The sequence below is a fragment of the Oncorhynchus masou genome, chromosome 13, assembly GCF_036934945.1.
Source record: "Oncorhynchus masou masou isolate Uvic2021 chromosome 13, UVic_Omas_1.1, whole genome shotgun sequence".
NCBI classification, from domain to species: Eukaryota; Metazoa; Chordata; class Actinopteri; order Salmoniformes; family Salmonidae; genus Oncorhynchus; species Oncorhynchus masou.
This window is the reverse complement of record NC_088224.1, coordinates 96,541,572-96,568,341: the sequence shown is the minus strand read 5'-3', so window position 1 is coordinate 96,568,341 and position 26,770 is coordinate 96,541,572. Positions and strand designations below refer to the sequence as shown.

At 47.7% G+C, this 26,770-nt stretch overlaps 1 protein-coding gene across 3 annotated transcripts in view; it reads right to left on the bottom strand.

The window, feature by feature from the left end:
- gab2 (GRB2-associated binding protein 2) overlaps positions 1 to 26,770 on the bottom strand; it is a 163,479-nt gene that overhangs the window by 8,726 nt on the left and 127,983 nt on the right. For 2 of the 3 annotated variants that reach the window (XM_064985427.1, XM_064985428.1), the window contains exons 3-10: positions 26,505 to 26,681; positions 26,284 to 26,362; positions 15,530 to 15,827; positions 14,076 to 14,448; positions 9,013 to 9,110; positions 5,814 to 6,093; positions 3,894 to 3,984; positions 1,603 to 1,708 (exon numbers count right to left, since the gene is read on the bottom strand). In XM_064985427.1, coding sequence (XP_064841499.1) covers positions 1,603 to 1,708; positions 3,894 to 3,984; positions 5,814 to 6,093; positions 9,013 to 9,110; positions 14,076 to 14,448; positions 15,530 to 15,827; positions 26,284 to 26,362; positions 26,505 to 26,681 — 1,502 coding nt within the window. The remainder of the gene's footprint in view (positions 1 to 1,602; positions 1,709 to 3,893; positions 3,985 to 5,813; positions 6,094 to 9,012; positions 9,111 to 14,075; positions 14,449 to 15,529; positions 15,828 to 26,283; positions 26,363 to 26,504; positions 26,682 to 26,770) is intronic. The other variant, XM_064985429.1, reaches the window with a different exon arrangement.

The following is a 26,770-nucleotide window of genomic DNA, read 5'->3' as shown; positions in this document are numbered from 1 at the left end:
ACCTCAGATACTATATACCTCAGATACTATATACCTCAGATACTTCATAGTAACCCTCTTCAAGACTTGAAGTATATATCTGCGGCCCACACAAAGGTAAAACACTCATTAACCAAGACAAATACACTATAAAGTATTCAGACCCCTTGACTTTTTCCACATTTTGTTACGTTACAGCCTTATTCTAAAATTGATTAAATCACTTTTTTCCCCTCATCAATCGACACACAATACCCCATAATGACATCACTATTATTATTTTATATATCATTTTTGAATCAATTGAATTGTAGAATGAGGCTGTAAAGTAACAAAATGTGTAAAAAGTCAAGGGGTCTGGATACTTCCAGAATGCTCTGTACAGGCTCAGGAAGTTTATAATGTTTACATGGAACATGTCCAGGATAAACGGAGGCCAAGTTCATGGGTCAACGTTGAATTATATCCTATCATAAAGACAAAACATAATATACTGAGCTGCAGTCCCAAATGGCTATTTTTTATTTTTTTATTTATTTTAATTTTACCTTTATTTAACGAGGCAAGTCAGTTAAGAACACATTCTTATTTTCAATGACGGCCTGGGAACAGTGGGTTAACTGCCTGTTCAGGGGCAGAACGACAGATTTGTACTATGTACTATTCCCTATATAGTGCTACTTATAGCCCTGTGTCCTCTACTACAGTATGTAGGCTCAGTAAGGTTGTATCCCAAATGGCTATTCCCTATATAGTGCTATTTACAGCCCTGTGTCCTCTACTACAGTATGTAGGCTCAGTAAGGTTGTATCCCAAATGGCTATTCCCTATATAGTGCTACTTACAGCCCTGTGTCCTCTACTACAGTATGTAGGCTCAGTAAGGTTGTATCCCAAATGGCTATTCCCTATATAGTGCTACTTACAGCCCTGTGTCCTCTACTACAGTATGTAGGCTCAGTAAGGTGGTATCCCAAATGGCTATTCCCTATATAGTGCTACTTACAGCCCTGTGTCCTCTACTACAGTATGTAGGCTCAGTAAGGTTGTATCCCAAATGGCTATTCCCTATATAGTGCTACTTACAGCCCTGTGTCCTCTACTACAGTATGTAGGCTCAGTAAGGTTGTATCCCAAATGGCTATTCCCTATATAGTGCTACTTACAGCCCTGTGTCCTCTACTACAGTATGTAGGCTCAGTAAGGTTGTATCCCAAATGGCTATTCCCTATATAGTGCTACTTACAGCCCTGTGTCCTCTACTACAGTATGTAGGCTCAGTAAGGTTGTATCCCAAATGGCTATTCCCTATATAGTGCTACTTACAGCCCTGTGTCCTCTACTACAGTATGTAGGCTCAGTAAGGTTGTATCCCAAATGGCTATTCCCTATATAGTGCTACTTACAGCCCTGTGTCCTCTACTACAGTATGTAGGCTCAGTAAGGTTGTATCCCAAATGCCTATACCCTATATTGTCCTACTTACAGCCCTGTGTCCTCTACTACAGTATGTCAGCTCAGTAAACCTAAATCTCAAATGGCACCCTATTCCCTATGGGGCACTGATGAAAAGTAGTGAACTACATAGGGTATAAGGTACATGTGTCCTGTTGTAGGGACTCACCATGGCTACGTAGTTCTCCTCGCTGTCTGCGGAGTCAGTGCTGGTGATACTCTGGGTGGAGATGGGTCTACAGTGCTGGGAGGACATGCCACCTGAGTTCACAGGCCTGGGGGGAGAGAGAGGACTGTGAGTGACCCCACATTCTGACCCCTATGGCAGTACTACTCAGACCAGGGAGGCCTGGGAGGAGAGAGAGGACTGTGAGTGACTCCACATTCTGTCCCCTATGGCAGTACTACTCAGACCAGGGAGGAGAGAGAGGACTGTGAGTGACTCCACATTCTGTCCCCTATGGCAGTACTACTCAGACCAGGGAGGCCTGGGGGGAGAGAGAGGACTGTGAGTGACTCCACATTCTGTCCCCTATGGCAGTACTACTCAGACCAGGGAGGCCTGGGAGGAGAGAGAGGACTGTGAGTGACTCCACATTCTGACCCCTATGGCAGTACTACTCAGACCAGGGAGGACTGGGAGGAGAGAGAGGACTGTGAGTGACTCCACATTCTGACCCCTATGGCAGTACTACTCAGACCAGGGAGGCCTGGGAGGAGAGAGAGGACTGTGAGTGACTCCACATTCTGACCCCTATGGCAGTACTACTCAGACCAGGGAGGACTGGGAGGAGAGAGAGGACTGTGAGTGACTCCACATTCTGACCCCTATGGCAGTACTACTCAGACCAGGGAGGCCTGGGGGGAGAGAGAGGACTGTGAGTGACTCCACATTCTGACCCCTATGGCAGTACTACTCAGACCAGGGAGGCCTGGGGGGAGAGAGAGGACTGTGAGTGACTCCACATTCTGACCCCTATGGCAGTACTACTCAGACCAGGGAGGCCTGGGGGGAGAGAGAGGACTGTGAGTGACTCCACATTCTGACCCCTATGGCAGTACTACTCAGACCAGGGAGGCCTGGGGGGAGAGAGAGGACTGAGTGACTCCACATTCTGTCCCCTATGGCAGTACTACTCAGACCAGGGAGGCCTGGGAGGAGAGAGAGGACTGTGAGTGACTCCACATTCTGACCCCTATGGCAGTACTACTCAGACCAGGGAGGCCTGGGGGGAGAGAGAGGACTGTGAGTGACTCCACATTCTGACCCCTATGGCAGTACTACTCAGACCAGGGAGGCCTGGGAGGAGAGAGAGGACTGAGTGACCCCACATTCTGTCCCCTATGGCAGTACTACTCAGACCAGGGAGGCCTATTCACACCCTGTATAACCTGTTTTGACCATTAAACAACGGTTATGGTGGGCACACCGACTGGAAGACGCTCTGGATCAGCAGATGTAAAAATGTCATGTTTTAGTCTAGCGTATCCTTGCACTTCTCACTACTCATCTCTTTAAAATAAGGTTTGAAAGTTCTACCTTTATACCTCGAAAAACACTAACTGGAGTGACAGCAGTCTGGATCCAATAGGATGGATGACTGATATGGGTCAGGTAGCTCGTATAACTGATATGGGACATGGGTCAGGTAGCTAGTTTAACTGATATGGGACATGGGTCAGGTAGCTAGTTTAACTGATATGGGACATGGGTCAGGTAGCTAGTTTAACTGATATGGGACATGGGTCAGGTAGCTAGTTTAACTGATATGGGACATGGGTCAGGTAGCTAGTATAACTGATATGGGACATGGGTCAGGTAGCTAGTTTAACTGATATGGGACATGGGTCAGGTAGCTAGTTTAACTGATATGGGACATGGGTCAGGTAGCTAGTTTAACTGATATGGGACATGGGTCAGGTAGCTCGTATAACTGATATGGGACATGGGTCAGGTAGCTAGTTTAACTGATATGGGACATGGGTCAGGTAGCTAGTATAACTGATATGGGACATAGGTCAGGTAGCTAGTTTAACTGATATGGGACATGGGTCAGGTAGCTAGTTTAACTGATATGGGACATGGGTCAGGTAGCTAGTTTAACTGATATGGGACATGGGTCAGGTAGCTAGTATAACTGATATGGGACATAGGTCAGGTAGCTAGTTTAACTGATATGGGACATGGGTCAGGTAGCTAGTTTAACTGATATGGGACATGGGTCAGGTAGCTAGTTTAACTGATATGGGACATGGGTCAGGTAGCTAGTTTAACTGATATGGGACATGGGTCAGGTAGCTAGTTTAACTGATATGGGACATGGGTCAGGTAGCTAGTTTAACTGATATGGGACATGGGTCAGGTAGCTCGTATAACTGATATGGGACATAGGTCAGGTAGCTAGTATAACTGATATGGGATATGGGTCAGGTAGCTAGTATAACTGATATGGGACTCACATGGGTCGTGTCCAGGACATGGTGATTGGACTCTTAAATGGGAGCTCATCAATGATGCCATTGTTCCTCAGATCCAGAGGTGTCGGCTTGGCTGAGGACATAAACAAACAAAACAACTTCAGTTTCTTCTCAACTGTCTAATTGTTCTCTAAATGTAGAGGGTTGTTGGGTTTAGACAGAAATCAGAAAACACATTACATCTAAATGTAGAGGGTTGTTGGGTTTAGACAGAAAACATATTACATCTAAATGTAGAGGGTTGTTGGGTTTAGACAGAAAACATATTACATCTAAATGTAGAGGGTTGTTGGGTTTAGACAGAAAACATATTACATCTAAATGTAGAGGGCTGTTGGGTTTAGACAGAAAACATATTACATCTAAATGTAGAGGGTTGTTGGGTTTAGACAGAAATCAGAAAACAAAGTGTTCCAAAAGAACAATATGATAAACTAAGAATGTATAATATGACACAATGTGAGAGTTTGGTATCATGACAGAGTCTCTTAAAACCTCTTAGGGCTGCAATCCCGTTAATATGACAACAGCCAGTAAAAGTGCAGGGCGCCAAATTCAAAACAACAGAAATCTCATAATTAAAATTCCTCAAACATACATGTATCTTATACCGTTTTAAAGGTATTCTTGTTGTTAATCCCACTACAGTGTCCGATTTCAAACAGGATTTACGGCGAAAACAACACAAACGATTACGTTAGGTCACCAACAAGCCACAGAATAAACACAGCCATTTTCCTAGCCAAAGAGAGGAGTCACAAAAAGCACAAATAGAGATAAAATGAATCACTAACCTTTGATGATCTTCATCAGATGACACTCATAGGACTTCATGTTACACAATACATGTATGTTTTGTTTGATAAAGTTCATATTTATATAAAAAAATCTGAGTTTACATTGGCGCGTTACGTTCACTAGTTCCAAAAACATCCAGTGATTTTGCATGGCCACATCGATTCAACAGAAATACTCATCATACATGTAGATGATAATACAAGTTATACACATGGAATTATAGATATACCTCTCCTTAATGCAACCGCTGTGTCAGATTTCAAAAAAACTTTACGGAAAAGGCAAACGATGCAATAATCTGAGACGGCGCTCAGAACAATCAAGTCAAAATAGCCGCCATGTTGTAGTCAACATAAACCATAAATTACATGCTAAATATTCCCTTACCTTTGATGATCTTCATCAGAATGCACTCCCAAGAATCGCAGGTCCACAATAAATGCTTAATTTGTTCGATAATGTCCGTTATTTATGTCCAATTAGCTACTTTTGTTAGTGCGTTAGGTATACATCTCCAAACGCTCGTTCTGGTCAGCGTTACGTCGGACAAAAACTTGAAAAAATTATATTACAGGTCGAAGAAACATTTCAAACTAAGTACAGAATCAATCATTAGGATGTTTTCATCATTAATCTTCAATAAAGTTCCAACCGGAGTATTCCTTTGTGTCTTGATGAGCAATGGAACGCAGGTCGCTATCATGTGAAATGGGTGTGACCAGAAAATGGCTGACTGCCAGACACCTGATTCACTCTGCTGTCATTCAGTCCCACAACACAGTAGAAGCCTCATTCAAATTTCTATACATTTCTATATGTCATTCATATCTCAAGGGGATTTCAATGGGAACTGTCTTCCTGTTTTGATTTCTCCTCAGGTTTCTGCCATATGAGTTCTGTTATACTCACAGACATCATTCAAACAGTTTTAGAAACGTCAGAGTGTTTTCTATCCAATACTAATAATTATATGCAAATATTAGCAACTGAGACTGAGGAGCCGTTTACTTTGGGCACCTTATTTATCCAAGCTACTCAATACTGCCCCCCAGCCAAAAGAGTAGAACACTGAACGCCTCATATTGACTGAGACATGACACTCACATTTCCTGTTGGGTTTAAGGTTGCGATTTATAGGTGGTGGTGTGACGTCACTCAGCCTCCCCGGTCGGTGACACAGCGAGGCGGTACTTCCCTTCCGGGCAGGTAGCGTGGCTGAGAACCCTGGGAAGTCAAAGTGGTGCGGCCCGGGGCTCATGGGGATGTAGATATTTTTGGGGCTGTCCGCCTGGGCGGCGTTGAGGGGAGATGAGCCTGGGTTCATAGGCACATAGTTGTCCTCCGAGTCGCCGCTGTCCGAACGTGTCAGAGGGGCCTTTGTTCTCTGACAAGAAACAAACAGGGAAAGTCATGGGGGTCTTAGACATGATCATCTCCGACATCATTATCTTAGATATGCAGTCATGTGGGAAAAACAAAGCACATACAAAACAAACAATCAGAAATCCACAACATGATAAAAAAAATCAGTCCAGGGGCCTCGTTTATCAATCATGCGTAAGGCAGAAATCTGTGCATAAACCATCGTCAGAGCTTTTCCAAGCAGAGTGTAATCAGGGTGTCTGTTACTAGTCCAACGCTCTAACCACTAGGCTACCCTGCCACCTCTACACTCTAACCACTAGGCTACCCTGCCACCTCTACACTCTAACCACTAGGCTACCCTGCCACCTCTACACTCTAACCAATAGGCTACCCTGCCACCTCTACACTCTAACCACTAGGCTACCCTGCCACCTCTACACTATAACCACTAGGCTACCCTGCCACCTCTACACTCTAACCACTAGGCTACCCTGCCACCTCTACACTCTAACCACTAGGCTACCCTGCCACCTCTACACTCTAACCACTAGGCTACCCTGCCACCTCTACACTCTAACCACTAGGCTACCCTGCCTCCTCTACACTCTAACCACTAGGCTACCCTGCCACCTCTACACTCGAACCACTAGGCTACCCTGCCTCCTCTACACTCTAACCACTAGGCTACCCTGCCACTTCTACACTCTAACCACTAGGCTACCTGCCACCTCTACACTCTAACCACTAGGCTACCCTGCCACCTCTACACTCTAACCACTAGGCTACCCTGCCTCCTCTACACTCTAACCACTAGGCTACCCTGCCACTTCTACACTCTAACCACTAGGCTACCTGCCACCTCTACACTCTAACCACTAGGCTACCCTGCCACCTCTACACTCTAACCACTAGGCTACCCTGCCACCTCTACACTCTAACCACTAGGCTACCCTGCCACCTCTACACTCTAACCACTAGGCTACCCTGCCACCTCTACACTCTAACCACTAGGCTACCCTGCCACCCTATTTCCAAGCAGAGTGTGAGATGTATCAAGATGTATGCTTGACAGTGTGATGACCAAGGCACAAGTGGTGGAATAAGAGAGGAGAGGGAAGAGGAGGGAAGTGGAGAGGGAAGAGGAGAGGAAAGGGGAGAGGGAAGAGGAGAGGGAAGAGGAGAGGGGAGGTAAGAGGAGAGGAGAGGGAATAGGAGAGGAGAGGAAATAGGAGAGGAGAGGGAATAGGAGAGGAGAGGGAATAGGAGAGGGGAGGGAAGAGGAGAGGAGAGGGAAATGGAGAGGGAAGAGGAGAGGGAAGAGGAGAGGGGAGGGAAGAGGAGAGGGAAATGGAGAGGAGAGGTAAGAGGCGAGGAGAGGGAAGAGGAGAGGAGAGGGAATAGGAGAGGAGAGGGAAGAGGAGAGGGAAGGGAATAGGAGAGGGGAGGGAATAGGAGAGGGGAGGGAAGAGGAGAGGAGAGGAGAGGGAAGAGGAGAGGAGAGGAGAGGGAATAGGAGAGGGAAGAGGAGAGGAGAGGGAAGGGAATAGGAGAGGGGAGGGAATAGGAGAGGGGAGGGAAGAGGAGAGGAGAGGGAAGAGGAGAGGGAAGAGGAGAGGAGAGGAAAGGAGAGGAGAGGGAAGAGGAGAGGAGAGGGAATAGGAGAGGAGAGGGAAGAGGAGAGGGAAGGGAATAGGAGAGGGGAGGGAATAGGAGAGGGGAGGGAAGAGGAGAGGAGAGGGAAATGGAGAGGGAAGAGGAGAGGAGAGGAAAGGAGAGGAGAGGGAAGAGGAGAGGAGAGGGAAGAGGAGAGGAGAGGGAAGAGGAGAGGGAAATGGAGAGGGAAGAGGAGAGGAGAGGAAAGGAGAGGAGAGGGAAGAGGAGAGGAGAGGGAATAGGAGAGGGATGAGGAGAGGAGAGGGAATAGGAGAGGAGAGGGAAGAGGAGAGGGAAGGGAATAGGAGAGGGGAGGGAATAGGAGAGGGGAGGGAAGAGGAGAGGAGAGGGAAATGGAGAGGGAAGAGGAGAGGAGAGGAAAGGAGAGGAGAGGGAAGAGGAGAGGAGAGGGAAGAGGAGAGGGAAATGGAGAGGGAAGAGGAGAGGGAAATGGAGAGGGAAGAGGAGAGGGAAATGGAGAGGGAAGAGGAGAGGAGAGGGAAGAGAAGAGGGAAGAGGAGAGGAGAGGGAAGAGGAGAGGAGTGGGAATAAGGGAATTGTAAAAAAAAGTGAAATTGTAATATTTACACCCTTTTCCAGTTTCATTGTATTTGCAGTATTCAGACCCCTTGACTTTTCCCTCATTTTATTTTTTACGTTACAGCCTTATTCTAAAATGGATTAAATAGAAATGTTAAATGTAATGTAATGTAAATAATTGTTTTCCCTCATCAATCTACACACATTACCCCATAATGACAAAGCAAAAACAGGTTTTTAGAAATGTTTAGAAATGTATAAAAAATAACTGAAATACCTTATTTACATAAGTATTAGACCCTTTGTTATGAGACTCAAAATTTAGCTCGATTTCAATTTCCATCGATCAAAAACCAAGCCATGAAGTTGACAGAATTTCCCGTAAAGGTCCCGAGACAGGATTGTGTCAAGGCACAGATCTGGGGAAGGGTGCCAAAATATTTCTGCAGCATTGAAGGTCCCCAAGAACACAGTGGCCTCCATCATTCTTAAATTGAAGAAGTTTGGAACCACCAGGACTCTTCCTAGAGCTGGCCGCCCGGACAAACTGAGCAATCGGGGGAGGAGGAATTTGGTCAGGGAGGTGACCAAGACAGAGCTCCTGACAGAGACAACCATCTCTGCAGCACTCCACCAATCAGGCCTTTATGGTAGAGTGGCCAGACGTTATCCTACCACCCTGTCTACAGCAGGACTAGGCTGGAGGGAAAAATAAATAAACAGTATTTTTGTCTGAAAGTCTCACCAGGTAAGAACTGAAGCCATCGTTGACACACTCCACAGATTGGCCTTGGTTGTTGAAATAGATCGGACGCTGATGGCTGCTGGGCTCAAATGAACACCCTGGGGAGAGAGGAGAGGAGAGGAAAGAGGAGAGGAGAGGATAGAGGAGAGGAGAGGAGAGGAGAGGGGAGAGGAGAGGAGAGGAGGAGAGGGAATAGGAGAGGAGAGGAGAGGGGAGAGGAGAGGGAAGAGGAGAGAGGAGAGGAGAGAGGAGGAGAGGAGCGGGAAGAGGAGAGGGGAGAGGAGAGGAGAGGGGAGGAGCGGGAAGAGGAGAGGGGAGAGGGGAGAGGAGAGAGGAGAGGAGCGGGGAGAGGGGAGAGGAGAGAGGAGAGGAGAGGAAAGAGGAGAGGGAAGAGGAGAGGGAATAGGAGAGGAGAGGAGAGGGAAGAGGAGAGGGAATAGGAGAGGAGAGGAGAGGAAAGGAAAGAGGAGAGGAAAGAGGAGAGGGGAGAGGGAAGAGGAGAGGGAATAGGAGAGAGGAGAGGGAAGAGGAGAGGGAAGAGGAGAGGAAAGAGGAGAGGAAAGAGGAGAGGAAAGAGGAGAGGAAAGAGGAGAGGAAAGAGGAGAGGAAAGAGGAGAGGAAAGAGGAGAGGAAAGAGGAGAGGGGAGAGGAGAGGGGAGAGGAAAGAGGAGAGGGGAGAGGAGAGGGGAGAGGAGAGGGAAGAGGAGAGGAGCGGAGAGGAGAGGAAAGAGGAGAGGGAAGAGGAGAGGAGCGGAGAGGAGAGGAAAGAGGAGAGGGAAGAGGAGAGGGGAGAGGGAAGAGGAGAGGGAAGAGGAGAGGGAATAGGAGAGGGGAGAGGGAAGAGGAGAGGGAATAGGAGAGGGGAGAGGGAAGAGGAGAGGAGAGGGAAGAGGAGATGGAAGAGGAGAGGGAAGAGGAGAGGGAAGAGGAGAGGAAACAGGAGAGGAAAGAGGAGAGGAAAGAGGAGAGGAAAGAGGAGAGGGGAGAAGGAAGAGGAGAGGGAAGAGGAGAGGAAAGAGGAGAGGAAAGAGGAGAGGAAAGAGGAGAGGAAAGAGGAGAGGGAAGAGGAGAGGGAAGAGGAGAGGGAAGAGGAGAGGGAAGAGGAGAGGAGCGGAGAGGAGAGGAAAGAGGAGAGGGAAGAGGAGAGGAGCGGAGAGGAGAGGAAAGAGGAGAGGGAAGAGGAGAGGGGAGAGGGAAGAGGAGAGGGAAGAGGAGAGGGAATAGGAGAGGGGAGAGGGAAGAGGAGAGGGAATAGGAGAGGGGAGAGGGAAGAGGAGAGGAGAGGGAAGAGGAGATGGAAGAGGAGAGGGAAGAGGAGAGGAAAGAGGAGGGGGAAGAGGAGAGTGAAGGGGAGAGGAAAGAGGAGAGGAAAGAGGAGAGGGAAGAGGAGAGAGGAGAGGGAAGAGGAGAGAGGAGAGGGAAGAGGAGAGGAAAGAGGAGAGGAAAGAGGAGAGGAGAGGGAATAGGAGAGGAGAGGGAATAGGGGAGGGGAGGGAAGAGGAGAGGGAATAGCAAAGGGAAGAGGAAAGGGAATAGGAGAGGGAAGAGGAGAGGGAATAGGAGAGGAGAGGGAATAGGAGAGGGAAGATGAGAGGAGAAGGAAGAGGAGAGGGAAGAGGAGAGGAGAGAATTATCATCCTCATCATCACATAACAGAGGCGAGTTTGGTTTATCTAAACCCACACAGTATTTCTGTTATCCATTTGAAACTAACTTGTGTTGCTGCTCCAAAACAGAACAAACGCTGTGATGCATTAGATGCTCCAGCTGAATTTAACAAATGACACTCTATTCCCTTTTTAGCACACTCATTTTGACTGGGGCCCATAGGGCACTGTAGAGCACTATATAGGGATTAGGGTGCAATTTGGGAGTCACCCTTTTATGAGAGTGTGGCCCTGGCCGTGGGCAGCACAGACGGAGGGCGAAGACACAGAGCAACAGGGGTCAGAGTTGACTTCCTGTCTCTGTGTGTCTGTTCCAGCATTCGCCCAGGACGGCCTAGCTCGGAGCAACACACACACACACACACACACACACACACACACACACACACACACACACACACACACACACACACACACACACACACACACACACACACACACACACACACACACACACACACACACACACACACACACGCACACGGCAGCTCAAACAGAGCAGAGAGTGAGAGCGGCAAGGCATAATGAAAGAGAGAGACCAGTAATTGTGAGAGAGAGAGAGAGACCAGGCATTGTGAGAGAGAGAAAGACCAGGCATTGTGTGAGTGAGAGGAGAGAGTTCAGGCATTATGAGAGAGAGAGGCCAGGAATTGTGAGAGAGAGAGAGAGAGAGGTCAGGCATTATGAGAGAGAGAGAGAGAGAGAGAATCTTTTTGGCCCAATAAAAATGAACAAACAGCAAACACATACATGATCAAATACAAATCTTAGAATCAACTATTAAAGACAACCAGAACCCACAGGATTCTCCAATTACATTGAATGAACTACAGGACAACAAACAAACCCTCCAACCCAAAAAGGCCTGTGGTGTTGATGGTATCTTCAATGAAATTATCAAATATACAGACCACAAATTCCATCTGGCTATACTTAAACTCTTTAACATCATCCTCAGCTCTGGCATCTTCCCCAATATTTGGAACCAAGGACTGATCACCCCAATCCTTAAAAGTGGAGACAAATTTGACCCCAATAACTACCGTGGAATATGCGTCAACAGCAACCTTGGGAAAATCCTCTGCATTATCATTAACAACAGACTCGTACATTTCCTCAGTGTACTGAGAAAATGTCAAATTGGCTTTTTACCAAATTACTGTAAGACAGACCATGTATTGACCCTTTTCACCTTTATTTAACCAGGGAGGCCAGTTGAGAACAAGTTCTCATTTACAATTGCGACCTGGCCAAGATAAAGCAAAGCAGTTCGACACAAACAACAACACAGAGTTACACATGGAGCAAAACAAACATACAGTCAATAATACAGTAGAAACAAGTCTATATACGATGTGAGCAAATGAGGTGAGAAGGGAGGTAAAGGCAAAAAAGGCCATGGTGGCAAAGTAAATACAATATAGCAAGTAAAACACTGGAATGGTAGATTTGCAAAGGAAGAATGTGCAAAGTAGAAATAAAAATAATGGGGTGCAAAGGAGCAAAAATAAAGAAATAAATACAGTAGGGAAAGAGGTAGTTGTTTGGGCTAAATTATAGGTGGGCTATGTACAGGTGCAGTAATCTGTGAGCTGCTCTGACAGTTGGTGCTTAAAGCTCGTGAGGGAGATAAGTGTTTTTCCAGTTTCAGAGATTTTTGTAGTTTGTTCCAGTCATTGGCAGCAGAGAACTGGAAGGAGAGGCGGCCAAAGAAAGAATTGGTTTTGGGGGTGACTAGAGAGATATACCTGCTGGAGCGTGTGCTACAGGTGGGTGATGCTATGGTGACCAGCGAGCTGAGATAAGGGGGGACTTTACCTAGCAGGGTCTTATAGATGACATGGAGCCAGTGGGTTTGGCGGTGAATATTAAGCGAGGGCCAGCCAACGAGAGCGTCCAGGTCGCAGTGGTGGGTAGTATATGGGGCTTTGGTGACAAAACGGATGGCACTGTGATTGACTGCATCCAATATGCTGAGTAGAGTGTTGAAGGCTATTTTGAAGTCAAGAATCGGTAGGATAGTCAGTTTTACAAGGGTATGTTTGGCAGCATGAGTGGAGGATGCTTTGTTGCAAAATAGGAAGCTGATTCTAGATTTAATTTTGGATTGAAAATGCTTAATGTGAGTCTGGAAGGAGAGTTTACAGTCTAACCAGACACCTAGGTATTTGTAGTTGTCCACATATTCTAAGTCAGAGCCGTCCAGAGTAGTGATGCTAGTTGGGCGGGCGGGTGCAGGCAGTGATCAGTTGAAGAGCATGCATTTAGTTTTACTAGCATTTAAGAGCAGTTGGAGGCCACGGAAGGAGAGTTGTATGGCATTGAAGCTTGTCTGGAGGGTTGTTAACACAGTGTCCAAAGAAGGGCCAGAAGTATACAGAATGGTGTCGTCTGCGTAGAGGTGGATCAGAGACTCACCAGCTGCAAGAGCGACATCGTTGATATATACAGAGAAAAGAGTCGGTCTGAGAATTGAACCCTGTGGCACACCCATAGAGACTGCCAGAGGTCCGGACAGCAGACCCTCCGATTTGACACACTGAACTCTATCTGAGAAATAGTTGGTGAACCAGGCGAGGCAATCATTTGAGAATCCAAGGCTGTTGAGTCTGCCGAGAAGAATATGGTGATTGACAGAGTCGAAAGCCTTGGTCAGGTCAATGAATACGGCTGCACAGTAATGTCTCTTATCGATGGCGGTTATGATGTCGTTTAGGACCTTGAGCGTGGCTGAGGTGCACCCAAGACCAGCTCGGAAACCAGATTGGACAGCAGAGAAGGTACGGTGGGATTCGAAATGGTCGGTGATCTGTTTGTTCACTTGGCTTTCGAAGATTTTAGAAAGGCAGAGCAGGATGGATATAGGTCTATAACAGTTTTGGTCTAGGGTGTCTCCCCTTTGAAGAGGGGGATGACCGATGCAGCTTTCTAATCTTTAGGGATCTCAGACGATACGAAAGAGAGGTTGAACAGACTAGTAATAGGGGTTGCAACAATTGCGGCGGATAATTTTAGAAAGAGAGGGTCCAGATTGTCTTGCACAGCTGATTTGTAGGGATCCAGATTTTACAGCTTATTCTTTTGGAACTTTTGTAGGTGTAATATTTACTCTTCAATTGTATTGTTTATTATCTATTTCACTTACTTTGGCAATGTTTCCCATGCAAATAAACCTCTTAAATTGAAATTGAAATTGAGAGAGTGAGAGAGAGAGGCCAGGCACTGTGAGTTAGCGAGAGAGAGAGAGAATAGTGAGAGAGAGAGAGGCCAGGCACTATGTATGAGAGAGAGAGAGAGAGAGATGTAGTTGAGAGTAGTTTGGTAGAAGGAGAGAGAGAACCAGTCCCTCTGTGTAGGTTCGGTAGCAGCTAAATAAAGAGAAGGAGAGAGTTGTACCTCGTTGTAACCTGCTGTTCTCCACGGCAGGCAGAGTGTTCCTCCTGGGTATGACCGACACAGTCGTGGTCACCTCTCCATTCTGCAGTGACCCCAGACAGCCCCCGCTCTCTGACCCCTGGCTGGGCTTGGGGGGCCGTGGAGGGGGTCCACTAGATGACTCGGAGCCAGACGGCGTCACGTTGTGGTTCTTATCGAACGTCCGGGGGATCTGGTAGAACGATCCGGGCGGGGTCGGGAGGTCGTAGTTGTCAGTCTGGCGGTCGTTGCTACGCTCGTTGCTGTGGTTATGGTCATTGCTGTGTCGGTCGTTACTGTGGTTACGGTCGTTGCCGGTGGCCAGGGTGTTGCAAGGCGTCTTGAAGGTGTACAGCTTTGTAAAGAAGAGAGAGACACCCCACAGAGCCCCAGGACAGTAACACAGTTAGAACCAACCAAATCATTTTGATGCCTGATGCTGCATCCACTCTCTCTTAGCTGAGAGATAGAGAGAGATAGATAGAGAGAGAGAAGAGAGAGAAAAAGAAAGAGTGAAAAAAAGAGAGAGAGACCCAAGCAAATCATGAGAAAACAAAAATATAATTACTTGACACATTGGAAAGAATTAACAAAAAAACAGAGCAAACTAGAATGCTATTTGGCCCTAAACAGAGAGTACACAGCGGCAGAATACCTGACCACTGTGACTGACCCAACATTTAAGGAAAGCTTTGACTATGTACAGACTCAGTGAGCACAGCCTTGCTATTGAGAAAGGCCGCCGTAGGCAGACATGGCTCTCAAGAGAAGACAGGCTATGTGCTCACTGCCCACAAAATGAGGTGGAAACTGAGCTGCACTTCCTAACCTCCTGCCCAATGTATGACCATATTAGAGACACATATTTCCCTCAGATTACACAGATCCATAAAGAATTAAAAAACAAACCCGATTTTGATAAACTCCCATATCTACTGGGTGAAATTTCACAGTGTGACATCAGAGCAGCAAGATTTGTGACCTGTTGCCACGAGAAAAGGGCAACCAGTGAAGAACAAACACCATTGTAAATACAACCCATATTTATTATTTTCTTTAACTATTTGAACATGTGAAATATCTTTATTATTTTGGAACTTCTGTTAATTCATATTATCTTGATTATTTATTTACTGTTTATTATCTACTTCATATCTTGTTTATTATCTACTTCATATCTTGTTTATTATCTACTTCATATCTTGTTTATTATCTACTTCATATCTTGTTTATTATCTACTTCATATCTTGTTTATTATCTACTTCATATCTTGTTTATTATCTACTTCATTTGCTTGTTAACAAATGTTCCCCTATAATAAAGCCCATTAAATAGAAATTGAATCGAAAGTGAGAATAACTAAATAAAATATAATAAAATAACATAAGTCAAAGGTAAAGTGTAACATAAAAAAAATAATCTAAGTTAAACCAACCTCCTCATTATCCTGCTGATCCATGTCTCCCAGGCGACTATGATCTGAGGGCCCCTCAGAGCTGTACCCCCTGGGTAGCACGTAGCCCTCCTGGGGGGAGTCTGGCCGTGTGGAGGACCTGGGCCCGACCGCAGAGGCCAGTTGGTGCTTGCCAGGTTTGGGCAGGCTGTAGAAGCCATGCAGCTGGGCGCCCATCCCGTTCAGACAGTGAGAGAAACCATGGGAGAACTTCTGCACTGCAGAGTCACTGCCCACAAACAGATTGCTACTGTGCTGTACCTGGGAGAAACTGGCACTCCTGGAGGAGGCAGACAAACATATGAGAGGAGACACACACACACACACACACACACACACACACACACACACACACACACACACACACACACACACACACACCACACACATGTCAGTCTTCATTGTGCCTACCCATCCTCCACCAGGCAAAACAGAAGTTCTGACAGACAGGACGACATCTGCCATGCCAATATCTGCCATGCCAATCCGCGCCATGCCAATCTCTGCCATGCCAATCTCTGCCATGCCAATCCGTGCCAGCAGCTCTCAGTCACATATTAACGGCACATTATTCGCTTCGAGTGGAAAGTTTCCCCGAGGTACAGACCCAATCCTAACCGTGACCATTAGTGGGCGAAATAACCATCAGCATCTAGGGGGCAACTTCACACTACACTAAATTACTCCCTGTTAATATTGAATATCCCTGCAGTTACCCGATCCGCCACTAGGGGAGAGTACAGTTCCTTCTGACATCGACAAATGAAGTGTTCCTCGCTGTGTCTGGATTTTGGATAAACAGAGGAAGCTCTGAAACAACTCTATGATATCTCTACACAGACTGGGCTGGAGGTAGAAGACACAAAACTAGGATTCGATTGGCTAACCCCAAAATCTTAATACTCCAACATGTAACTTTTTGGGCGTCGTGACCATAGAAATATGAGGTATAGATCTGTCATTCTCATTTCAAAGCCAGTCTAAGAAGCTATGTTATATGTGCACTATTTCTATGCCTCCCGTTCTTAAGTTTTGTTTTTTCGTCTTCAAACAGCTGAAAATACAATATTTTTGCATATAGAAAAAAATTTAATCAAATTTTATTTGTCACATGTGTCGAATAGAACCTTGCAGTGAAATGCTTATTTACAAGCCCTTAACCAACAATGCTGTTTTATTAAAAATAAGTGGTAAGTAAAAAAAATAGATAAGTAAATAATATGAAATAAAAGTAACAAATAGTTAAAGAGCAGCAGTAAATAACAATAGTGAGTCTTTATACATGGGGTACCAGTACAGAGTCAAAGTGGAGGCTATATACAGAGTGTTAGGGTACAGAGTCAATGTGGAGACTATATACAGGGGGTACCGGTACAGAGTCAATGTGGAGGCTATATACAGAGTGTTAGGGTACAGAGTCAATGTGGAGACTATATACAGGGGGTACCGGTACAGAGTCAATGTGGAGGCTATATACAGGGGGTACCGGTACAGAGTCAATGTGGAGGCTATATACAGGGGGTACCGGTACAGAGTCAATGTGGAGGCTATACACAGGGGGTACCGGTACAGAGTCAATGTGGAGGCTATATACAGGGGGTACCGGTACAGAGTCAATGTGGAGGCTATATACAGGGGGTACCAGTACAGAGTCAATGTGGAGACTATATACAGGGGGTACTGGTACAGAGTCCATGTGGAGGCTATATACAGGGTGTTACCGTACAGAGTCAATGTGGAGGCTATATACAGTGGGTACCGGTACAGAGTCAATGTGGAGGCTAGATATAGGGTGTTACGGTACAGAGTGAATGTGGAGGCTATATACAGGGTGTTACGGTACAGAGTCAATGTGGAGGCTATATACAGGGTGTTACGGTACAGAGTCAATGTGGAGACTATATACAGTGGGTACCGGTACAGAGTCAATGTGGAGGCTATATACAGGGGGTACCGGTACAGAGTCAATGTTGGGTCTATATACAGGGGACACCGGTACAGAGTCAATGTGGAGGCTATATACAGGGGGTACTGGTACAGAGTCAATGTGGAGGCTATATACAGGGGGTACTGGTACAGAGTCAATGTGGAGGCTATATACAGGGTGTTACGGTACAGAGTCAATGTGGAGACTATATACAGGGGGTACCAGTACAGAGTCAATGTGGAGACTATATACAGGGGGTACCAGGACAGAGTCAATGTGGAGGCTATATACAGGGGGTACCGGTACAGAGTCAATATGAAGGCTATATACAGGGGGTACTGGTAGAGAGTCAATGTGGAGGCAATATACAGGGGGTACCGGTACAGAGTCAATGTGGAGACTATATACAGGGGGTACCGGTACAGAGTCAATGTGGAGACAATATACAGGGGGTACCGGTACAGAGTCAATGTGGAGGCTATATACAGGGGGTACTGGTACAGAGTCAATGTGGAGACATTATACAGGGGACACCGGTACAGAGTCAATGTGGAGGCTATATACAGGGGGTACCGGTATAGAGTCAATGTGGAGGCTATATACAGGGGGTACCGGTACAGAGTCAATGTGGAGGCAATATACAGGGGGTACCGGTACAGAGTCAATGTGGAGGCTATATACAGGGGGTACTGGTACAGAGTCAATGTGGAGACTATATACAGGGGGTACCGGTACAGAGTCAATGTGGAGGCTATATACAGGAGGTACCGGTACAGAGTCAATGTGGAGGCTATATACAGGGTGTACAGGTACAGAGTCAATGTGGAGGCTATATACAGGGGGTACTGGTACAGAGTCAATGTGGAGGCTATATACAGGGGGTACTGGTACAGAGTCAATGTGGAGGCTATATACAGGGGGTACCAGTACAGAGTCAATGTGGAGGCTATATACAGGGTATTACGGTACAGAGTCAATGTGGAGGCTATATACAGGGGGTACCGGTAGAGAGTCAATGTGGAGGCTATATACAGGGGTACCGGTACAGAGTCAATGTGGAAGCTATATACAGGGGGTACCGGTACAGAGTCAATGTGGAGGCTATATACAGGGGGTACCGGTACAGAGTCAATGTAGAGGCTATATACAGGGGGTACCGGTACAGAGTCAATGTGGAGGCTATATACAGGGTATTACGGTGCAGAGTCAATGTGGAGGCTATATACAGGGGGTACCGGTAGAGAGTCAATGTGGAGGCTATATACAGGGGTACCGGTACAGAGTCAATGTGGAAGCTATATACAGGGGGTACCGGTACAGAGTCAATGTGGAGGCTATATACAGGGGGTACCGGTACAGAGTCAATGTGGAGGCTATATACAGGGGGTACCGGTACAGAGTCAATGTGGAGGCTATATACAGGGGGTACTGGTACAGAGTCAATGTGCGGGGGCACCAGGTTAGTCGAGGTAATTGATAATATGTCCATGTAGGTAGAGTTAAAGAGACTATGGATAGCTAATAAAACAGAGAGTTGCAGCAATGTAAAAGAGGGGGGCAGCCATTTGATTAGCTGTTCAGGAGTCTTATGGCTTGTAGCATGTAGGTAGAGTTATTAAAGTGTCTATGCATAGATAATATCAGAGCAATGTAGAGGGGGGGGGGGCAGTCTGGGTAGCCATTTGATTAGCTGTTCAGGAGTCTTATGACTTGGGGGTAGAAACTGTTTAGAAGCCTCTTGGACCTAGACTTGGCGCTCCGGTACTACGTGCTGTGTGATAGCAGATAGAACTGTCTATGACTGGAGTGGCTGGAGTCTTTGACAATTTTTAGGGCCTTCCTCTGACACCGCCTGGTATAGAGGTCCTGGATGGCAGGAAGCCTGGCCCCGGTGATGTACTGGGTCGTACGCACTACCCTCTGTAGTGCCTAGCGGTCAGAGGCCAAGCATTTGCCATACCAGGTAGTGATGCAACCGGTCAGCATGCTCTCGATGGTGCAGCTGTAGATCCTTTTGAGGATGTCAGGACCCATGTCAAATCTGTTCAGTCTCCTGAGGAGGCCCTCTTCACGACTGTCTTGGTGTGTTTCGGACCATTCCAGTTTGTTGATAATGTGGACACCAAGGAACTTGAAGGTCCCAACCTGCTCCACTACAGCCGCGTCTATGAGAATTGGGGCATGCTCGGGCCTCCTTTTCCTGTAGTCCACAATCATCTCCTTTGTCTTGATCATGTTGAGGGAGAGGTTGTTGTCCTGGCACCACACGACCAGGACCACCTCCCTATAGGCCGTCTCGTCGTTGTCGGGAATCAGGCCTACCACTGTTGAGTCATCAGCAATCTTAATGATGGTGTCGGAGTCGTGCCTGGCCGTGCAGTCATGAGTGAACGGGGAGTACAGGAGGAGACTGAGCACGCACCCTTGAGGGGCCCCCTTGTTGAGGATCAGCGTGGTGAATGTGTTGTTACCTACCCTTACCACCTGGGGACGGCCCATCAGGAAGTCTAGGATCCAGTTGCAGAGGGAGGTGTTTAGTCCCAGGGTCCTAAGCTTAGTGATTAGCTTTGAGGGAACTTTGGTGTTGAACGCTGAGCTAAATTCGATGAATAGCATTCCCACATAGGTGTTCATTTTGTCCAGGTGGAAAAGGGCAGTGTGGAGTGCAATAGAGATTGTGTCATCTGTGGATCTGTTGGGGCTGTATGCAAATTGGAGTGGGTCTAGGGTTTCTGGGATAATGGTATTGACGTGAGCCATGACCAGCATTTCAAAGCACTTCATGGCTACAGACATTAGTTCGTACAATGATTCTCTACACTATATTTGCTTGCTTTGTCACAGACTGAAATTCAAATTTTATCAACCAGAAAATTGCAGAGCAATTTCTGCATAGTTCATCTTTAACATTGATTAATTATATCCTTAATGAACAGGAGGACTGGCCCAGGACTGGGGGAGGAAATCCAGGAGAATGGAAGGAGGGAGCCAACACAGTCAACCCTAACAGCCCACAGCAGAGACAGTCAACCCTAACAGCCCACAGCAGAGACAGTCAGCCCTAACAGCCCACAGCAGAGACAGTCAGCCCTAACAGCAGAGACAGTCAGCCCTAACAGCAGAGACAGTCAGCCCTAACAGCCCACAACAGAGACAGTCAGCCCTAACAGCAGAGACAGTCAGCCCTAACAGCAGAGACAGTCAGCCCTAACAGCCCACAGCAGAGACAGTCAGCCCTAACAGCAGAGACAGTCAGCCCTAACAGCAGAGACAGTCAGCCCTAACAGCCCACAACAGAGACAGTCAGCCCTAACAGCAGAGACAGTCAGCCCTAACAGCAGAGACAGTCAGCCCTAACAGCCCACAACAGAGACAGTCAGCCCTAACAGCAGAGACAGTCAGCCCTAACAGCAGAGACAGTCAGCCCTAACAGCAGAGACAGTCAGCCCTAACAGCAGAGACAGTCAGCCCTAACAGCAGAGACAGTCAACCCTAACAGCAGAGACAGTCAGCCCTAACAGCAGAGACAGTCAGCCCTAACAGCAGAGACAGTCAGCCCTAACAGCAGAGACAGTCAACCCTAACAGCAGAGACAGTCAGCCCTAACAGCCCACAACAGAGACAGTCAGCCCTAACAGCAGAGACAGTCAACCCTAACAGCAGAGACAGTCAGCCCTAACAGCAGAGACAGTCAACCCTAACAGCCCACAGCAGAGACAGTCAGCCCTAACAGCAGAGACAGTCAGCCCTAACAGCAGAGACAGTCAACCCTAACAGCCCACAGCAGAGACAGTCAGCCCTAACAGCAGAGACAGTCAGCCCTAACAGCCCACAACAGAGACAGTCAGCCCTAACAGCAGAGACAGTCAGCCCTAACAGCAGAGACAGTCAGCCCTAACAGCAGAGACAGTCAGCCCTAACAGCAGAGACAGTCAGCCCTAACAGCAGAGACAGTCAGCCCTAACAGCAGAGACAGTCAGCCCTAACAGCAGAGACAGTCAGCCCTAACAGCAGAGACAGTCAACCCTAACAGCAGAGACAGTCAGCCCTAACAGCAGAGACAGTCAGCCCTAACAGCAGAGACAGTCAGCCCTAACAGCAGAGACAGTCAACCCTAACAGCAGAGACAGTCAGCCCTAACAGCCCACAACAGAGACAGTCAGCCCTAACAGCAGAGACAGTCAACCCTAACAGCAGAGACAGTCAGCCCTAACAGCAGAGACAGTCAACCCTAACAGCCCACAGCAGAGACAGTCAGCCCTAACAGCAGAGACAGTCAGCCCTAACAGCAGAGACAGTCAACCCTAACAGCCCACAGCAGAGACAGTCAGCCCTAACAGCAGAGACAGTCAGCCCTAACAGCCCACAACAGAGACAGTCAGCCCTAACAGCAGAGACAGTCAACCCTAATAGCAGAGACAGTCAACCCTAATAGCAGAGACAGTCAACCCTAACAGCAGAGACAGTCAACCCTAACAGCAGAGACAGTCAACCCTAACAGCAGAGACAGTCAGCCCTAACAGCAGAGACAGTCAGCCCTAACAGCAGAGACAGTCAACCCTAACAGCAGAGACAGTCAGCCCTAACAGCCCACAACAGAGACAGTCAGCCCTAACAGCAGAGACAGTCAACCCTAACAGCAGAGACAGTCAACCCTAACAGCAGAGACAGTCAACCCTAACAGCAGAGACAGTCAGCCCTAACAGCAGAGACAGTCAGCCCTAACAGCAGAGACAGTCAACCCTAACAGCAGAGACAGTCAGCCCTAACAGCCCACAACAGAGACAGTCAGCCCTAACAGCAGAGACAGTCAACCCTAACAGCAGAGACAGTCAGCCCTAACAGCAGAGACAGTCAACCCTAACAGCCCACAGCAGAGACAGTCAGCCCTAACAGCAGAGACAGTCAGCCCTAACAGCAGAGACAGTCAACCCTAACAGCCCACAGCAGAGACAGTCAGCCCTAACAGCAGAGACAGTCAGCCCTAACAGCCCACAACAGAGACAGTCAGCCCTAACAGCAGAGACAGTCAACCCTAATAGCAGAGACAGTCAACCCTAATAGCAGAGACAGTCAACCCTAACAGCAGAGACAGTCAACCCTAACAGCAGAGACAGTCAACCCTAACAGCAGAGACAGTCAGCCCTAACAGCAGAGACAGTCAACCCTAACAGCAGAGACAGTCAACCCTAACAGCCCACAACAGAGACAGTCAGCCCTAACAGCAGAGACAGTCAACCCTAACAGCCCACAGCAGAGACAGTCAGCCCTAACAGCAGAGACAGTCAGCCCTAACAGCCCACAACAGAGACAGTCAGCCCTAACAGCAGAGACAGTCAGCCCTAACAGCCCACAACAGAGACAGTCAGCCCTAACAGCAGAGACAGTCAACCCTAATAGCAGAGACAGTCAACCCTAATAGCAGAGACAGTCAACCCTAACAGCAGAGACAGTCAACCCTAATAGCAGAGACAGTCAACCCTAATAGCAGAGACAGTCAACCCTAACAGCAGAGACAGTCAACCCTAACAGCAGAGACAGTCAACCCTAACAGCAGAGACAGTCAGCCCTAACAGCAGAGACAGTCAACCCTAACAGCAGAGACAGTCAACCCTAACAGCAGAGACAGTCAAGACAGTCAACCCTAACAGCAGAGACAGTCAACCCTAACAGCAGAGACAGTCAACCCTAATAGCAGAGACAGTCAACCCTAATAGCAGAGACAGTCAACCCTAACAGCAGAGACAGTCAGCCCCAACAGCAGAGACAGTCAGCCCTAACAGCAGAGACAGTCAACCCTAACAGCAGAGACAGTCAACCCTAACAGCAGAGACAGTCAACCCTAACAGCAGAGACAGTCAACCCTAACAGCAGAGACAGTCAACCCTAACAGCAGAGACAGTCAACCCTAACAGCAGAGACAGTCAGCCCTAACAGCAGAGACAGTCAGCCCTAATAGCAGAGACAGTCAACCCTAACAGCAGAGACAGTCAACCCTAACAGCAGAGACAGTCAACCCTAACAGCAGAGACAGTCAACCCTAACAGCAGAGACAGTCAACCCTAACAGCAGAGACAGTCAACCCTAACAGCAGAGACAGTCAACCCTAACAGCAGAGACAGTCAACCCTAACAGCAGAGACAGTCAGCCCTAACAGCAGAGACAGTCAGCCCTAACAGCAGAGACAGTCAACCCTAACAGCAGAGACAGTCAACCCTAACAGCAGAGACAGTCAACCCTAACAGCAGAGACAGTCAGCCCTAACAGCAGAGACAGTCAGCCCTAACAGCAGAGACAGTCAGCCCTAACAGCAGAGACAGTCAGCCCTAACAGCAGAGACAGTCAGCCCTAATAGCAGAGACAGTCAACCCTAATAGCAGAGACAGTCAACCCTAATAGCAGAGACAGTCAGCCCTAATAGCAGAGACAGTCAGCCCTAATAGCAGAGACAGTCAACCCTAACAGCAGAGACAGTCAACCCTAATAGCAGAGACAGTCAACCCTAATAGCAGAGACAGTCAACCCTAACAGCAGAGACAGTCAGCCCTAACAGCAGAGACAGTCAACCCTAACAGCAGAGACAGTCAGCCCTAATAGCAGAGACAGTCAACCCTAACAGCAGAGACAGTCAACCCTAACAGCAGAGACAGTCAGCCCTAATAGCAGAGACAGTCAACCCTAACAGCAGAGACAGTCAGCCCTAACAGCAGAGACAGTCAACCCTAACAGCAGAGACAGTCAACCCTAACAGCAGAGACAGTCAACCCTAACAGCAGAGACAGTCAGCCCTAATAGCAGAGACAGTCAACCCTAACAGCAGAGACAGTCAGCCCTAACAGCAGAGACAGTCAACCCTAACAGCAGAGACAGTCAACCCTAACAGCAGAGACAGTCAGCCCTAATAGCAGAGACAGTCAACCCTAACAGCAGAGACAGTCAACCCTAACAGCAGAGACAGTCAGCCCTAATAGCAGAGACAGTCAACCCTAACAGCAGAGACAGTCAGCCCTAATAGCAGAGACAGTCAGCCCTAATAGCAGAGACAGTCAGCCCTAACAGCAGAGACAGTCAACCCTAACAGCAGAGACAGTCAACCCTAACAGCAGAGACAGTCAGCCCTAACAGCAGAGACAGTCAACCCTAACAGCAGAGACAGTCAGCCCTAATAGCAGAGACAGTCAGCCCTAATAGCAGAGACAGTCAGCCCTAACAGCAGAGACAGTCAACCCTAACAGCAGAGACAGTCAACCCTAACAGCAGAGACAGTCAACCCTAACAGCAGAGACAGTCAGCCCTAACAGCAGAGACAGTCAACCCTAACAGCAGAGACAGTCAGCCCTAATAGCAGAGACAGTCAGCCCTAATAGCAGAGACAGTCAGCCCTAACAGCAGAGACAGTCAACCCTAACAGCAGAGACAGTCAACCCTAACAGCAGAGACAGTCAGCCCTAACAGCAGAGACAGTCAACCCTAACAGCAGAGACAGTCAGCCCTAATAGCAGAGACAGTCAGCCCTAATAGCAGAGACAGTCAGCCCTAACAGCAGAGACAGTCAACCCTAACAGCAGAGACAGTCAACCCTAACAGCAGAGACAGTCAGCCCTAATAGCAGAGACAGTCAACCCTAACAGCAGAGACAGTCAGCCCTAATAGCAGAGACAGTCAGCCCTAATAGCAGAGACAGTCAACCCTAACAGCAGAGACAGTCAGCCCTAATAGCAGAGACAGTCAGCCCTAATAGCAGAGACAGTCAGCCCTAATAGCAGAGACAGTCAGCCCTAACAGCAGAGACAGTCAACCCTAACAGCAGAGACAGTCAACCCTAATAGCAGAGACAGTCAGCCCTAATAGCAGAGACAGTCAGCCCTAACAGCAGAGACAGTCAACCCTAACAGCAGCGACAGTCAACCCTAACAGCAGAGACAGTCAACCCTAATAGCAGATACAGTCAACCCTAACAGCAGAGACAGTCAACCCTAATAGCAGAGACAGTCAACCCTAACAGCAGAGACAGTCAACCCTAATAGCAGAGACAGTCAGCCCTAACAGCAGAGACAGTCAACCCTAACAGCAGAGACAGTCAACCCTAACAGCAGAGACAGTCAGCCCTAACAGCAGAGACAGTCAACCCTAATAGCAGACATATTTTTAGGCTAAAGACTTAGCGGACGGAGACAAAGAGAGTAAATCACTGGATAGTTGAGGTGTAGAATGCAATACTTCTTATGAACCATATATAATTGAAACCACTGTGCTGTTTCTGCGGTAGTTGATGGGAAATTGTTAGATTACTTGATATATATTAACTGTCGGAACTAGAAGCACAGGCATTTCACTGCACGTGCATTAACATCTGCTAACCATGTGTATGTAACCTTTAATTTGACTTGCTTTAAGCAGAGGTTCCCACAGCATGCATGTAGACGCTGAGCGGGTCTCTAGCTGTGGCTGAGCGGATCTCTAGTACGCACACACACACACACACACACACACACACACACACACACACACTGTGATCTAGAATCCTGGCTGGAGTATAGTAGGCCTCCTGCCCCGCCCCCAACACCAGAGACCACAGAAATAGAACCACTAGAATGGGTATCCCTGATCGAGTCCATCACATCATAATGGGTGGACTGGTGGACATGCTGGTGATGATGTTTTCTATGGTAGCGGCACCCCAGAGAGCTGCAAGCCTGCTATGCTGTTACATCCAGGAAGTGAACTGAGTCTGTGCGTTGACCCGTTGCACTATGGGGTGAGGGTAAGTGACAGGAAGTCACACACAGAAACACCCTGACCACCTTACCGTGCGCTCTCAGTCTTCCTGCTCATGCACTGATGCAGTAGTAGATAGTCCTGTGGTAGGCTGTTGGACAGGGAGCCCCCTGCAAGAAGAGGACCACACTCCCTTGTTAAACTCTGTGTTACTATCCTCAGTGATTTTAAATGCATTGTGTCCACATGTGTGTTTAAAAGTGCTATTATTATTATTTATTTTTATTACAACCGGATCAAAAGCATGGTTACCGTGGTGACTGTGCGACCCACCGTGACGGACCGGGACGTCGAAGGTGAACAGGACGGGCTGGGAAGAGTGGACGGGAGCGGACGACTTACGCTCTCTGGTCAGTGGGGTCAGGGACCTGGAACTGGACAGGTCTGCTGCCAGGGAACGGCCCATGTGAGCTGTAGAGGACCGGCCGTCTATCGGGGACAGAACAATGATCATGTCAAATCACACAGATAGTTGATTTGGCAAAGTAGTATTATTGTTGAGGATCTAGCATCTGTAC